Source organism: Rhipicephalus sanguineus, chromosome 1 (genome assembly GCF_013339695.2).
Source record: "Rhipicephalus sanguineus isolate Rsan-2018 chromosome 1, BIME_Rsan_1.4, whole genome shotgun sequence".
In the NCBI taxonomy this organism is placed as follows: domain Eukaryota; kingdom Metazoa; phylum Arthropoda; class Arachnida; order Ixodida; family Ixodidae; genus Rhipicephalus; species Rhipicephalus sanguineus.
In genome coordinates this window covers 126,058,495-126,075,639 of record NC_051176.1, presented here as the reverse complement: position 1 = coordinate 126,075,639, position 17,145 = coordinate 126,058,495, and the positions used below count along the sequence as shown (strand labels likewise).

Here is a 17,145-nt window from a genome sequence, read left to right as displayed (position 1 = left end):
CAATTCCTGGAAGTAGTATGCTGGGACTTTCATTGTATCCTCTAACCACAAGGCTCTCATGTCATCTGCTTGATGCTGTCAGATTTGCCAAGACTGCTTCATTAGCATATACTTTATCATAAGTTATTTAGCCAAGGTGAAATTTCGTTGTAGTTGGCCTTTTACCCTTTGAGGGTTTACGCCATACATGTGCGGCATCACCTAACAGGCACCAAAGGGTTTACATTGTACATGTATGTCATTGCCTGTATGTTTAAAATGCGTGTCTTTTTCGATCATTTCTCTTGCTTGGCATGTGCTGCCACACTTCTGGATACATGGAATTTTTTTTTCTAGCGCAATGCCTCTCCGTTTCTTTTTTATGCTCTACTACAGCGGTGCGCCGGCTAGTTTTAGTTTCGTCCTTCAGCCAGTTCTTGCTTATTGCACCCGCAAAACTGGTGGCTTTCTGATTTAGAATGTTTCAAATTTTTGGTGACGGATTTGATACTATCTCGCTTATTGCTCCCTGGTAAGCAATTACAGTAGACTCTCAGTAAATGGAAATCTCTTAAACGGAACTGCTGCTTAAACGGAACAACTACCGTATTTACTCGATTCTACCGCGCCCTCGATTGTAACGCGCACCCGTTTTCCGCGACCAAAAAAAAAAAAGTAATACATCGATTGTAACGCGCACCCATTTTTCGTGAGAGAAAAGAACAAAAAAAGTCCGTAGGAGTCAAACTTTGTATTTGGGTTTTAAAGAACTAAAGTTTCAAAAAAGTAAAACACAAAGTCAAAAAGCGAGCCTTGCCGCTAAAACTGTCACCACTACGGCGGCGATACGAGTCGCGTAAATGGATCAGTCTGTTGCTGTCGGACAACTCCTTGTCGCTGTCAACGCTCTTCGATTTCGGGGAACCGGCCCTGCTTTGGTCCACTGAAACCTTTTCGTGAAGCTTTGCTGTAAAAAATCTTCTGCTTCTGTTTGCGCCAGTCTCGCACGCACGTTTCGGGAACTCCGAACTATATCCGAACGACCGCGATGCGGCCCGATATCCGTCCGTCTCTGCACATGTAATAACTATTCTTTTAAATGCGGCATCGTGGTACATTCGTCGAGTATTTGGAGTCGGCACTTCCATGCCGTCGATGCGAACGCAGAACGGGATGACAATCTCCTCAGCACACGTACGAACTGAAAAAATGGCAGAAATCGTAGGAGGCGGCCATTTTGAAATGTCGATGGCAATACGATAACCGAGTTTTTTTTTTTTTCGGCACTCGATTCTAACGCGCATGCGATTTTTGGACTCGTTTTTCCGGAAAAAAGGTGCGCGTTAGATTCGAGTAAATACGGTACTCCTAATATGATTGGTTTCGTACTTGGACTCTGCACCCCTGCTCCTCTCTCAGTAAACGGAACTCCTCTTAAACGGAACACATTTTCCTGGTCCCTTCAGGTTCCGTTTAACAAGAGTCTACTGTACACCTCTTTCCATGCAGGCGCTGACTCACACAAACGATGCCGCTGTGGTTGCGTTTCCTGTTTCGGGGACTCGCAAAAACCGCTTCCGCTTCGTTGGCGATAAGACAAATGATTATTATAAGTTTTGGACTTGTTTTTGCTTTTCGGCCGTGCTCACAACTACACAATTTTCTTCAGTGCACTCACCCGCGCCGTTTGCTTGTGCTATGGAAGTGCGCACCGGTTTCTCGGCTGCGAAAGTGAGTCTAGCAGCAATTGCCCCGAATCGCTGCACGACTGGAAAATCAGAATCTGATTCTGTAAATGTCAGCCCGTCATATGAGGCGTTACATACGAGTTAAGATTCAGATGTTGATGAGCAAGCGACATCTCAAAAGCGTGAGCGGCGAGACGATGCTGACTGGATAAAAAAATGGCTTTTCTCCCTCCTCGTTTCCACTTGACGCTACTTCGTGCACTTATTTTAGTGTGTCTATGAACTACACAGATGTTTATCGCAACGCATAATTTTTTAACAGTTGTATAGGTTTTTTTAAATAATTTATCTTGCTGTTACTGATAAAAAAACCATGTGCATGTAACAACACAAAAGATTTTTTTGTCACTTTACGGTCACCCAAAAAAATTTTAGACCATTTTTTTCTTAAATAGATTCGTCTGAATAATTTAATTCGGCAGTAAAAAAAAAATACATATTTCTGGGACGCATTTCGCAAAAAAATCGATCCTCAAAGGGTTAAAGGGACACTGAAGGGTAACTTTATGATGGATAGCTGGATAGCTGAATTGCACATCTGTAATACTGGGAATTACAGTCTTGCCATGAGCCGAGTTGACAGGCAAGGAGAGGTGTGTAAACAAGAGATCGGCTAAGCTCCTGCACTACCTCTTAGTGAATGTCATGAGATTTACACAATACCTGTTCAATGCTAGTAAATAGCAAATGATAAACAAGAATGACATTGCATTTTGAAGCAAACTGCTTTAATTTAGGGAGTTTTGAGAACTTTTTATGTGTGAAAGTTGCCCAGACATGCAAAGATGCTGTGATACCTGCAACATAAGATTAGCATTCGGGCACTGTGTTTTGGATTTAATTTTGAAAGAATTAGTATTACAATGAATACCACCGTAGCGCATACGGATGAGGACACAAGAAGGCATATGAGCACACAGACATGGAGCTTGTTGTATGCCTTCTTGTTTCCTTCTCCGCATGAGCTCCTGTAGTATTCTAAAATGCCATTGAACCGGCCGTATATCACGCCCCATGCTGTGCCAATGGCAAGTGATGTACATTAATAAAGAATACCATATATAATGAAGCTAGGTTTGTGTCATATGCAATGTCATTATAACAAGGTTCAACTCTGCGTGCTCGTGTACGTGTAGAATGAACAAGTATTTGACAAATTCAACTAGTGAATCAAGTACAAATCAAAGAGCACAAACTTTTCGATTTGTAATCAAAATATTAGATATTTGTACACCTTTACTATATTTACATGAACTCTATGAAGTCGGGTGGAGTTGGCTTGTCTAGCTGAAATCTAGTCATTGAATTTGTTAAGTGCTAGTGAATTGGACGATACGAGCATCGATATCAGTTCTGTCAACTACTATGCAAAATGTCTGTTGACTAGCTGAACCTCTTTCACGAGATTATGAACACTGTGGGTCAGGCTGTTTTGCCTGTGTCAACCTGTTCACGTAAATGAAGTTTGTGTGTTTGTATAGTGTAGTGAAGCAAGAAATCGTGCTAGTTGGACTTTGTTTTGTGCTGTGCTAAGTGACAAGATCCCTGGTATTTCATGTTTTTTTTACAGGCACTGAGCACGCATAATAGGAAATGCTTATTGTACTTGGAGCATTGCTGCATGATTTTTAGCACTGAATGATGTTATCTGAAGTTACCGTTCTCAAATTTTGAGAAAGCCTAACTTTCCCAAGCTCAAGTGTACTGTAAGTGAACTGCTATGGCTAATTTGCTAAGATGGCAGGGGAAACCCGTGGCATCCATGTAGCCCCTAAATCTTGATGTTCATAACTTACATAAGATTTAAACCAGGGGATAGTGGTTGGACGTCAGGAACTAAAAAAAGGCCAAGATGGGAGAAAACCTGTGATGTAGTGATACAAATACTGTCTGTGAGATGGGGTTTGCAAATGTAGCTGAAAATAGTGATGTAATAGAATAAAGCAATATAAGGTGTGGCCTAAATTTAATTTGTGTAATGTGTGTAATATGTTTAAAAATAATAATTGATTATAGCACTATCAATCTCAGTTTGATTCCACAATATTGATTTTTTGTTGCAGTCCTGCCTTGTTGCAGTTGTGATTCCTGATCAAGAGTATTTGATGCAGTGGGCAGCGGAAAACTCCATATCGGGCACATTTCAAGAACTCTGCAGGAATAATGTGAGTGGTAGTCTGGTAGCAATAGTTTTTCACGCACAGCATGAAGAATTAGTGCGTAATGTCTGCAGTGATCAAAACATACAATAAAACATTATTGATATGTTGCCGATTTGTGCACTGGCATAGCCGGGGGGGGGGGGGGGGTTCATGTGTATATATACAGGCACACATATAAACGCATGCATGCACATACATAAAGTATGGTTGAACTCCCCCCCCACCCCGCGAAAAAAATTTCTGGCTACACTACTACATTTGCATAACTTCTGAGCCCCAATGTTGGTGATTGGGAATACAAAAAACTACCTAACACAGTTACACTTCTCTTTTTACCTGTTAGTAATGTGTTCCTGGAAAATGCTGTAGTTCAGCACCGATGTTCAGTACTATAAAATTCCGATTGAGCGCCACCACCTGAGCAAGTGCCCCCTCTGATTTCACTGCTAATTTCAAATTTTCACGCCATTCTGGGAAAGTGCATCTCCACCCCCCCGCCCGCTCCGCACCCTGATCATGCACCACGTCCAGGCAATGCTGGCCTGCTCTAATCCAATCCACTCCTGCTTAGCAGCCTTGAGCGCACAATCCTCATGACTATTTTCATGTTCCCTCGAGCAAAAACATGGCCTCCGAGATCTGCATTTACAATTCGAAGATGGTAGCTATGACACACACAGTTAGCAAAAGTAAGGCCTTGAGATCAGTGTCTGTTGCCCAGAGCTGTTGTTTTGGCATGTGCTCACCATTGGAGGTGCTTCCATGCCATGCTTCCCGTGGTCTGATTGTGTTGCCTTTGTGTTTCTTGTGTTTGTGGATCATCATTGTAATGCTCCGTGCCACAAACGAGAGCCAGAAGACTTCAGAGGAAGTCTATATGCATTCGTTTATTCTGGCAGGAAAGTATTGACGCCGCCATCTTAAATTTTAGTGCTGTTCCAGGAAAGTGTCCTTCCTCCAGTTTGCCAGTAATTTCGAGTTGTTGAAGGGGGTGGGGGCTTGCTCGGAATTTTACAATATATAGCCAAACTATGGCTGTATGATATGTTTTTGCATAGTACTGTGGGGTCTAAAGAGAGCCGCTCCCGGAACAAATGGACACAGTACACACCGTTGTGCAATGAACACATAGACATTTATTAACAGTTTTTATGTTATAGCGAGCTCGCCAGCCGAATCTAATAAATAACTGAAGTAATATACCAAATGACCCACTATGATGCCAATACACCACACAAACAACATAACACATACAGTGTATCGCGAATGCGGCCTCGCCGACATTCGACTCGCCACGGGAGTCCGCGGGAATGAGCTGCGACATCGCACCCACGGACCTCCCACGTGAGTCAACCGTCCACAGCTATGCCAAACCCCACAAAAGCCCAAGTTCTCCTCCTCGTGACCCTGCATAACCTCGTTCCTGCCAGATGATGCCACTGGCGCTACCTCGAGAGCACAGCGCCAACTCTCGCTCAGCGGTGTTTAAGCTAAACTGCGACGCACGGGCGCCACGAGGCGAAAATGACTGGGGGCGATAGCACCCACACAGTACACATGATATTCGTCTGATCGTATCACCTGTGTCGTGAGAAAACACTTGTCCGCTCTCTTCAATATACTACCATCAAATCGCTGTACGGGCCATCACATGCCATAGTCACAGCTATTGCCAGTAGCCATATCGCTATAGGCACAACAGCCTATGTATTTGTTTGACAGCATGCCGTGATAGGGCTGTTAAATGCACACTGCATGCTTTTAATAGGCAATAACCCAAACGTGCCACTATTCCCTGCTACCTCTGAGTGTGCATTGCTTGCAGAAATGAAAGCAGCCCATAGTTACCACGTTACCTTAACAAGCTAGTTGGTTATTCATGATTGTCTAAAACTGCGCATAAACAAAGGACAAACACGTAAGAATAAGCTTACAAGCACTGTATGTCTCTTATGTTTTCATCACTTGTTTATGCACTAGATCATCCTGCTTGTACAAGCAAGGAATGCTGTGGGCACAAAGGCAGATCACTCATTTAGGTTCACATTTAAGTGCACTTCCAACGCATGCATTGGTGTATATTTTGAACTTACTGTGGTCAAGGAAAAGCTAAACATTCTCGCGGTTATGTGCCGCTAAGCTAGGAATTGGCGGCGGCAACTGTCAACGTGTGCACGTATGATGCTCAGCCCGTTTGTCCAGCGACCTTCGCTTTGACCACACGTGTTGGTGCACGGTCACATGAATAAGTGCACACGGCTAAGCACAATGCGGGCCCTATGCCATATCCACTTGCACAGGTTGCGAGAGCCAGGCAAAGGTGGCAGCTTCATTGCATGTACAGTGTTGGATGTCATGCATCTGCCTGGAGATGCGGCATAAAACTTATCAACATTTTGCAGAAATCTGAGTGCTCTGTGGCAGTTTTAAAGTACTTTGGAAAACTTTTGGTGAGTGGTTGCTGCGTGGCTTTCCCTAGTAAAAAGAAATGCCGCAGTATGGGGGCCTTTAAAATGTTGCTACTGAGTAGAGCAGTGACCAGTAATAAGCAATATTGTTGATTTTTTTCACTTTGATTCTGCTCACATATGTCTACAGATTGTCAAGAAATCCATTCTGGATGACCTATCTCGCCTTGGAAAATTGGCTGGGCTGAAGTCTTTTGAGCTGGTAGGTTCTGCTATGTCTCAGATGATAGTGTAAGCATGCTTGCCATGTCTAGGATTTGCTAGTTTTGGTTGAAAACTCAGTTTTAGTGCAAAAATATTTTTGTTGACTAACTTGCAGAGGAACGAAAGTGAGAGAGCTAGAGAATCATATTTGGTATGCCTTGTATTTACAAGTGTACTTTAGTGCATGAAAAATTTTAAAATTTAAGAATTTTCAGTAAAACGAACTTGTTTTCAAAGTTTTTACGTAAGAGCTCTAAAGGGGAAAGAGGAGTGGGATTTGCAGACAGTGTATAGAATGCCCATCCCTGTAAATACTGGTCTTTGCCACACCGATGAGGTTACTTACTCTCATTATTAGCACGGTTATCTCAATTTGATTGAAGTGACAGTATCCATAAAAATGGTTTATTAATATCTGTTTCAAGTGTATAATACTACTGTTATGCAGATAGTAACCACAACGTTTTTCAGGCTGCAATTGATATTGGTGCATGAAGAAAAGTGTATAAAATACCCTCATGGTCTTTAAGTAGAACCTCGTTGATACGTTTCCGAAAAAAAAGCGGAAAATAAACGTATGATCCGGGAAAACGTACGATCCGAATCCAGTAAAAATTGAGGTCAGCCAGCTAGTTCCGGTCCTGACCGAAAATAACGTCGTGGTCACGTGTATTGAAATCCCGAGACAACCCGAATATTGCAAAATCGAACTCTGAGACAACCAGCGTAAACGTAAAGAAACGCTACCGCCATGTCAGCAGACAAAACTTTGCGCCGCATGAGCGTCGGTTCTTTCTGCATTGTCGCTTGGAAATATGGGGCTAGGTTTGCCGAAGAGCAGAAGTGATATTCTCGAACATACGCATTTGGGATACGATCACGTACGTTCGAAAGATCACGCGTGACTCGCCCCGTCCGTGAAGAAAACTGCCGCCCCGCTAAAGGCTTAACAAGCTCAACTCTTCGCAGTGCACGTAACAATCGCGGTACAACACGATATGCGATATCTCGCGAGAGTGATAAGCGTCCCCGAAAGCGACAGCTGTTCGCGGCTATCGCATACTACGTCGCACACTCGCGCTGATCAGTTTGCGTTCTGTCTTAACTTGAGACATGCGCTGGTATGTTCGCCGCCACTAGTAATCGCACCATCTCGCACGGCTAAACGGGCTTTAAAGATAATGCCCGGCGTAATGGCAACCGAAGGTGAAGTCCCCAAGCGCCCGCACTGCGATCTGTCGAGTCCTCACAAAGATGGCGGCGCGCTCACATCGTCTCGTTTTAACGCGATAGCGTTAGAGAGCTCGTGTCGCAGAAATTCCGGTGTCGGCGTCGGCACCGTTGGTTGTGAGCGAAAAATCGTCCGTGACCGAAAAATCGAGAAAGAAGCAAATAAAATAAACAATAAAATCTTCGGTCCCATGGAGGATTGAACCCGGGCCGTTCGCGTGGCAAGCAGGCGTCTTACCACAAAGCCACGCTGTTACTTGCAGTTTCCTCGAAAAAAAAAAAAACACTACATAAATGTCATGTAGTGAAAGGTGTCTCCTTAACCAGCGCCTCCTTCCTTAACGCATTTTGTTCGGCAGGTGTCTCGACGAAAACGAGTCCATACGGCGATTTGTAGGCGCATTCGCGAGGCCATCAAACTACGTCGAAAAAGGCCGGGATAGAGCAGCCATCGCCGCTAAATACACACACGAACCACACGAACTTTCAAACAGCTCTAAAAATGGACAACTATGTCCATCTAGCGGAAAAGATATCAAGCCAACGAAGCAAACAGCAAATGCTAGATAATGTGCTGCCATCTGTGAGGCATTGTGAGAAATGTGTCTCGACTTTTCATGGCATCCGAGAGGGCGGGCGCGCGGCGTGTATCTTGGAGGCCATGCGACTCTTGCTTTAGATCGAAAACCTCTACAATTCGCGCGCGTACGTGCGTGTGTGTCTGTGTGCGTGTGTGTGTGTAACACTACACATTAATAAGTATCCACTTAGTGGTCGAAGTGCGCACTAGGGGCCGGATTTCGCTATCGCGTTCAACTCTTAAAGGCGAAGCTTAAGGGTCCCCCAATTTTTTGGGGTCTGATAACCAGAAACCTCCTAGATATCTTCCAGAACAAATCTTTTCTTCTGACGACCCGCTGGTAGGCAGAACTGCCCAGCCAGAGAAATACGAACGCCGACTGGAATTGCGCCGGGCGGAGCAACCCAAAAACGATTGCGCTCCGGGAGAAAAGTGTGCGGGAAATTATCGGCCATATTGACTAGGCACAATGGCGGCGTTGCTATGGTTACGGGACGCGGCGTGTTGTGCAGCGGTGGCGATGCGGCAGCGGCATGTGTGTTTCCGCGGCAAGCCGTTCGAAGATTGTGACGGCCCGCGTTGCCGCGTGGGTGACAGAGAGCGGCGATCGAGCAATTCGGAAGAGACGCGGAGGGGACAATTGAGCAAATCAGAAAGTACGGAGGGGGGAAAGGCACTGCGGAGAAGCTGCCGTCGCTGAGAGGGCCTTTTTTCGCACACCTGAATGAGAGTTTCTGAGTAGAAAACGTATCATACGACCCTAGTTTTCCGCGGTGCTGAACGTTGCTGCCGAATAATCGTATTTTCCGGGAACGTATTAACCGGAACATATTACACACAGCTGTATTGGGTTATTTTTAATTTTCGCGATTTCGAGCATAGGAGCCGGGAAATCGTATCAAGCGGGAACATATCAACGAGGTCCTACTGTATTTGCATTTTTGTCCTGTCAACTACTAAGCTTTGCCATTTAGCTTTAGCAAGCATCAAGAAATTTGTTTTTGCTGATATCAAAGCTTCCTTTTTATGTAAAATGTTGCATGCCTAAACAGTTGTTTGAGGATGGGGAATAACAACATGCCTTATTTTTTCCCACATACAGCTGAAGGACATTTATGTGCACAGTGACTTGCTGAGTGTCGACAACGGCCTTCTGACACCCACTCTGAAGACTAAGCGACCTGAGTGCCGGAAATACTTTCTACCCCAAATTGAAAGCATGTATAGGAGCTTAGCTTAGGGCCTTAGGGATTACCTGAAAGTTTTTTTTTTTTTCGTTTTGAGCAATAGAAGCGTCGTAGCAGAGGGCACAGAAGTTACCTATCTCTAAACTTCTGCGGTTGCCCTCCTGTGCTCTCAGCACGTAGAAGAGGCAGCGTGCGAGACCAGCACACTTTTTTCCATACCACTCACTCTCTATTTGTCATGTTTCCAAGACTCAATGGCTCTGGAAAGAAGTCTCCCAAGCACTGCTATTCTTTCTCAAGGACCACTCCTTGTAGATTCTGTAAAAAGTTCAGTTAGTGTGGCTGATCCATGTCATTCTTGGTGGTCATGTGCTCTTTTTTCCCCTCCATTACTGCTGAGTTTTTCTGTTCTACATACTGTGCATTTGCAGACCCTGGATTTAAATGCTAACAGCCTAGTGCTTGGGTTAAGGCTTGAATGGAGCGTACATTTTTCTGCATCAGGCAACTCATCTGCCAGCCCAGGGAACTTTTGGTTTGTTTTACTTTTCATCTGGTGCATACTTGTTTGCACTGCAGTACGTGAACTGGCATACTACTGTATGTGTAGAATTTCAGTTTTTCTTGTCCTTGTTTTCCAAACTGACGTGTGTTTGCCTCAAGTGGCGATTGATTCTGATTTTGTTGTCTCTCTGAAATTACGTACTGCTTTTCTTGTGTGTGTAAACTGTTTGTTTGTGGCGTACTATTGTTCCTTTAATTTACTCGTCCCTAGGTTTACACGGGCTTTAATCTTCAACTAGATTGTGTCATTCAGCCCAAACAGTGCTACTGTGATGAATGCATTATGTGTCACATCTGTCAACAAGTTTGCTTGTTACTTCCATCTTCGCTGCCTGCAAATCCAGATAATGTCTGTGCGGCAGTGTTATGAAAATTCGAAAGAACGATCATTTTTATACATTTTACAGGCTGGAGCATCCATGCTTATAGCATTCTTGTTGCTCTATAAAATTGTTTTTCTTTAATGCATAGAAATCACTTATATATAAGTATTTATTCAAAATCTTTCCTAGAAAACTCTTTCAGGTGAAACCTTAAAAAGATAGACCTTCTTTGTTTACACTCTTTTGACACCATATCGTGTGATAATGCTAAAGTCAAAAATGCAGACTCTAGTCCAAACAAATTTCGTGACTTTGAAGCTTCCTGTTGTGGTGATAAGTTAGCATAGTAAGTGCATAGAGCAAAAACCAAGAGCATGTGCAGAGTGGCTGACCACCTTTAACGATGCATTTCAATTCAGCACAGGTCTCTCTCAGGGCTAACATGGTGCTGTCTCTCCTTCGCTTTTATACTTAACAACTTAGGTTAACACATTAAAATTGATCTTTACCATTTCATGTTCTTCTCTTTTTTTTCCCCTAATCATAATTTTTTTACATTCCACGCTCCTAATGACTGCAAAATGTTAATCCTTCCACCCTTGTAGCTACCTCCTCTGGGTAGTCTTTCCACAACTTTGGTGACAAGATTTTGATGTTCATCCATTATTTGGATTTTACCTTTCTTCTTTTGGTATACTAGCAGTGTTTTGCAATAACCGTACACGCGCAAAGAAAGAGGACATATTTATTAGTACATTTCTTCTAGTTCCAAATGACCAAAGAATTAATAGTACTTAAGAGCAGACATTGGAATGTATCCATGGCACTCATAGTTAGGCTTTCATGAATAAAAAGTCTGTGATTTTCACCTGCTTTTTGCATCTCTCATTTATTGGTGTTTGCGACTTGCACGTTACATTTATTGGTCATTAACACTTCAAGATTTAATGGGGTTTCTTAACTCGAAGCACAAGCTGCTCTGGTAAGGTTACGGGGACCATGCCCCCTGCCCACCCCTTTCCTGTTCTTGCCGCCCATTACACTATAGTTAAGCCTCGATATAAAGAACTTAGATGTAATGAAATGCTCGATATAACAAAAAATTTGTTGATATATCTACATATCCATAGAGCACCATGTATTTTATACCCAATTTAGGGAAGCGTGTTCATCCGCGATTTAAATATAGCAAAGTTTCACTGCTGTTACAAAGACCGAGGCAATAAAATGAAATTTCAGCTGATGCCAGTGGTCACATTGTTTATATCCACGCTATTATATTGAACCCGTTTATCACATCGCGCGCCAGAGAGCGGCCGCTAAGCCACATGCAGCGTAGTTTCCGGAAACAATGCACCTCTTCTCTATTTTGGATCGGCGGAGATGGAGAGCATGCGGGAACCCTCGCGCATTTTTTCACGCACTACTGTATCGTCCCTTCGCACTGCGTAGTTCCGTATTTTGCGCCGCGCGTGCCATGCGTCAGCGCCCGATTTGGTGTTTTGTTATCGCCGCGTGTCAAGTTACAAGCAGCAGTTGCCGTAGAGGCGGTAGCAGTAAACGCAACGAGCTCCGAGTTATCTTGCAAGCGATCGTTCAGGAAACGGATACCGCCGACAAGGCCAGTATTTTTCTTGCAAGTCATCTCGATGGGCGAGAAAAACGAGGGCGCCGCTTGTTCGGAGATGTCGCAGAGCGCACCCACCGTGATCTCGAACTCGAACGAATATCCTCTGGCAAGCTGGGCTCCGTGCAGACTAGAATATTCTCTGTGGAAACAATTGAAAAATGAGTTCTTTTTTTTTTTTGTTAAGGGCAACATGACCTAAGCAGCCGACCAATATTTTTTAGAGCTGCTAACAGGTACCTGCCACATCGCTATCAAATTATAAAATCATTTGGATATCTCGTGAATAAAGCCGACTCGCAAAACCTTTTAAATGCGAAGCATTTCTTAGCGAACCTCAGGCACTTTGGGCGTTTCTATCTACGTATCTATCTATCTATCTAGCCGCTACGTCTGGGCGCTCTCCTGGTCGTCTCCATAACTTGTAATACACCAAAATTGGCATAGCAGGGGATCAGTGTATGGCGAACACGATTCACTGGTCATGACATGAATAACGCAAAATACCTGACGCGTACGTCATGAAACCCTTTCTCTCAGTCACGTGTGGCACATAACCGCTTACCAGAGCTCATGTTATGCGGGTATGTGCCACAGGTGATACAAAGTCTCAACCAAGACAGTAACCGCGAACACACACATTGACACGCAAGGAAAGTGATAACAATAATAATAATTGTTCGGGTTTTGTCTCAAAACCACGATATGATTATGTGAGACGCCGTAGCGAAGGGTTCCGCAATTTCGACCATCTGGTATTCTATAACGTGCACCGAGATCGTACAACACACGCGCATCTAGCATTTTGCTTCCATCGAAATGCGACCGCCGCGGCCGGGATCGAACCAGCGACCTTCGCGTCAGCAGCCGAGCACCGTAACCGCTACACCACCGCGGCGGACACGAGGAAAGTGAAGAAGCTGAAGACAGAACCCCCTGGAAGACGCTCAACTACTATGCACTCGTCGATTACGCAGAAATCAGAGTCAATGTTTCCTACAATAAATCTGAGGAGGGAACCAGGCCTCTCATCATTACCGGTGACTTCAACATGGATTTATCAATACCCAACAACGCCTCTTTATATTGCGTGAAAGACGGCTCGAATGTGGACAGGGCATCGAAAGACCTCACTGCCACGTCCAGGACAGGAGGTGTCATAGATCATTTCATCATAAGAGGCATCCTGGATTTCCACCAGCTGCACCATACCTTGCACTTCACTACACTTAGACCCCTCATAGCTGCGATCACGAACGAATCCGATAACAAGTCTGGTCCAGCCTCTGGTGTTCATTGATCACGGTGATGATGACCTTGCTCAATAACTGTCAAGAACCCCTCCTACACATACGCACAGGTTTGTGAAACGTGCGTGCGTTCTCCGTCATTCATAACGGACTAGTATAAGCATAACAACTGTAACAACTGCAACATACGTGCAGTGGCGCCTGCGCGTGCCACTCGGCTGCGTACCACATATCCAGGGAAACTCTCCTAAATAAAGCTTAGTTGGGAGTAACGCCTGTCCTGTGCGTCTGTATCTCTGCTTTGTCGTGTTCAGATTCGCTCTATCCAGTATTGAAGAATATAAGCACTACACATCATCTTACCGCGTCTGGTGTTGGGAACACTCATGTTGCTGTTGGCATCGTTACGCAACTATAAACAACTGGTTATATAATACATATGCGACTCTTCAACATATGAGTTTACGTATACCACTTCCACATTTCTCTAACGTCATTTCGTAACGTTTCGCTCAATGTGAAAAATTACGCCAGAGTCACCATCCCGCGCATGCTTCGCATAACATCGTTTCCCACGGTACGTGGGATCTGCCGAATTTTTTTGGCCAGTGCATAGCTACACCGTAACGGGTCTTGCTCGATTCTTCATTCGTTGCGCGATGCCGCTAAACAGAAGTCGTGACCACCATCAAAGGACGTGCCGTAATATCAGGTTGTCGCCGTTCTTTCATGCGATTTTAGACGGCGACGCGGTTTTCGACGTTGCGCGTTACCGAGTGGTAATAATAATATCTGGGGTTTAACGTCCCAAAACCACCATATGATTATGAGAGACGCCGTAGTGGAGGGCTCCGGAAATTTCGACCACCTGGGGTTCTTTAACGTGCGCCTAAATCTAAGTACACGGGCCTCAAACATTTTCGCCTCCACCGAGAAGCGTTACCGAGTGGTGAACAAGTGGTTCGGTTCGGTGAACGTGATAGCATCGGCGTCGCACCACTCTGGGCAACATGTAGGTTTTGATGACAAGCAGCGGCGGCAGAATGGGCGCGATAGCTTCGCTTAATTGCTCCATATAACCGCAGTGCGCTAGACCTGAATTTCCTTCGGCTTGACGCGTGACGTACGGGCGCCGTGAAGAGGACTCGTCGGATATCGGGTTCAACAAAACTGATTTTTTTTACGTTATTGAAATTTAATCTTTTTGAAGTGCCGTATACATAGTTTTGTATTGACGTCACCGTGGCCGCCATCTTAGGGTGCCAGCTCGTTGATATGCTGGGTAAACTCTTACTCGAACGCGCGGAGCAAGAAACGGTGACATCAGATTAATGCCGGTGCCCCCTCGCGTTCCTTTGTGCTCCCCCTTGGCGCGGCTGGCGAACAGAAGAAAGCGGGGAGAGTACAAAAAAGCGCGGGGACCAAACAATTCTGTGTCCTCCCCTGCAGTGACACACACTAATAGGATAAAAAGTCATGGTTGCCGCCATCTTGAGGTACCCAGCGCAGAGAACGTATACCTGTCTGTGACGTCACGTGAAAACTGAATAAATCGAACATTTCTGCTGCACCTTCCGCGTAAATATCAATCCTTGAGTGTCGGTACTAATTGTACAATTTATTTGCGGCAAAACATGGCTGTAGTTGCAATGCTATACACCCGCCGTGGTATTCACACGGGGGAGAAATTCCCGGGGGAGAAGCGGGGACTGCGGATCACGTAAAAACGACGTGACGGTTCTACGAGTGGGCGCGGCCTTTCTGCGCCTCCCCGGGGGAGACTGGGATCTTTTGACCAGCAGGACAAACAATCGGATCCCCGTTCGGTGGTGGAGACAGCGGCGTAAGGAGCACGACATGGACGACTTCAGGTCGCGCGCGGCGCCGCTGAGATTTCATAATGCCTTCCGGGATGACCACGTAGTCTAGAGCGCCGAGACGTCGAAGCACCTTGCATGGCCCGAACTATCGCCCAAGATGGTTTCCGCCGAGTCCACGTCGGCGTATTGGCGTCCATACACAGACACGGTCGCTGGGCTGGTATTCTACGCGGCGTCGTCGGAAGTTGTAACGACGGCTATTCGTCTTTTGCTGGGTGTGGATGCGCAGACGGGCGAGTTGTCTGGCATCTTTGGCGTGCTGAAGGTGACGTCGAGGTTTTCTTCGTCGGTGACGTTGGGCAGCATTGCATCGAGCGTCGTTGCTGGGCTCCTTCCGTAGACCAACTTGTAAGGCGTCATCTGCGTCGTTTCTTGTGCGGCTGCGTTGTATGCGAAGGTCACGTACAGAAGGATTCGATCCCATGTCTTGTGCTCGACGTCGACGTACATGGACAGTATGTCGGAGATGGTTCTATTTACACGCTCTGTGAGGCCATTGGTCTCACAGAGGTGGTACCACCAACAGGTGGTAGGCGGTGGTCCGACGGTGGCATGTCTAGCTGTATCCCAAGATTGCCTGAGTTAGGTCAGCAGTAAAGGCCATACCTCTGTCGGTGACGAGGACCTCCGGTGCGCCATGACGAAGGACGATGTTCCCAACGAAGAACTTGGCTACCTCGGCGGCGCTGCCTTGGGGTAGGGCCCTTGGTTCGGCGTAGCGGGTGAGGTAGCCGGTAGCTACGACGATCCATTTATTCCCACAAGTCGTCGTTGAAAATGACCCCAGTTGATCCATCCCGATTTGCTGGAACGGTCGACGAGATGGTTCGATCGGCTGAAGAAAGCCTGCTGGTCTTGTCGGTGGTGTCTTGCGTCGCTGACAGTCTCGGCATGTAATTACGTAGCGAGCGACCTCGGTGGCTAGACGCGGCCAGTAGTACGTACTTTTCCTGTATTCTTGCGAGCGTGCGGGAAACACTGAGATGTCCAGCCGTCGGGTCGTCGTGTAGGGCCTGGAGGAATTCTTGTCGCAATGATGAAGGTAGTTGGCTCAAAATGGCGAGAAGTTCTTTAGGAGAACGCCGTTTCGCAAGAAAAACGACGCCACTCCTCGCCTAAATACCTTCGGAATCGGAACAACGGCGGTCCTGCCCTCGAGGTATTCCACAAGGCCCCTGAGTTCCGGGTCGGCTCGCTGTCGTTCAGCGAAGTCGCCGGCACTTATGGTTCCCAAGAAGCAGTCATCATCCTGGTCGTCCTGCGGCGGTGGCTCGACGGGGGCAAGAGACAGGCAGTCGGCGTCAGAGCTAGTGCTTTCTTCCGGACTTGTAGACGACGGTTATGTCGAATTCTTGAAGTCTCAGACTCCACCGTGCGAGGCGACCTGAAGGGTCCTTCAAGTTAGCCAGCACAAGGCGTGGTGGTCGCTCACAACTTTGAAAGACCTGCCGTCGAGGTAGGGGCGAAACTTGGATGTAGCCCAGACTATGGCCAGGGCTTAAAGTCTCCCTTAATCGGAGGGCGGGGGGGGGGGGGCTCATAGGACGGCGACACCCCCCCCCCACACACACATATATGTGTGTGTGTATATATATATATATATATATATATATATATATATATATATATATATATATATATATATATATATATATATATATATACGGGTGTCCCAAGCGTGGTGCTCTCACATCGCAGATTTTGCTGATAAAATTTATACCTTTTTCCTATACACCAGAGCACGCCTGTCTCGCACCCAGGCTGCTGGCGAGCCGAGCGGATACTCTCGCACCCAGACGCCGGGCCGCCGGGCTGCCAAGGCGCGCGCGGGCTGCATCAAGTAAACAGGGCAAGCTGCAGTTCTGAGACTTTAAAGTGCGAAAAAGTACCCGTTCACGCCGCTTCAGCGTATAAGAGCTCGTCTGGGCACTACTGCGTCGTCT

At 46.0% G+C, this 17,145-nt stretch overlaps 1 protein-coding gene across 1 annotated transcript in view; it reads left to right on the top strand.

The window, feature by feature from the left end:
- The window catches only part of LOC119397488 (long-chain-fatty-acid--CoA ligase 5), a 132,994-nt gene extending 121,676 nt beyond the window's left edge, over positions 1–11,318 (top strand). The window contains exons 20-22 of the mRNA XM_037664917.2: positions 3,791–3,892; positions 6,488–6,559; positions 9,474–11,318. Of these exons, the coding sequence (XP_037520845.1) occupies positions 3,791–3,892; positions 6,488–6,559; positions 9,474–9,611 (312 nt within the window). The 3' untranslated portion in view covers positions 9,612–11,318. The remainder of the gene's footprint in view (positions 1–3,790; positions 3,893–6,487; positions 6,560–9,473) is intronic.
- Positions 11,319–17,145: the final 5,827 nt, after the last annotated feature.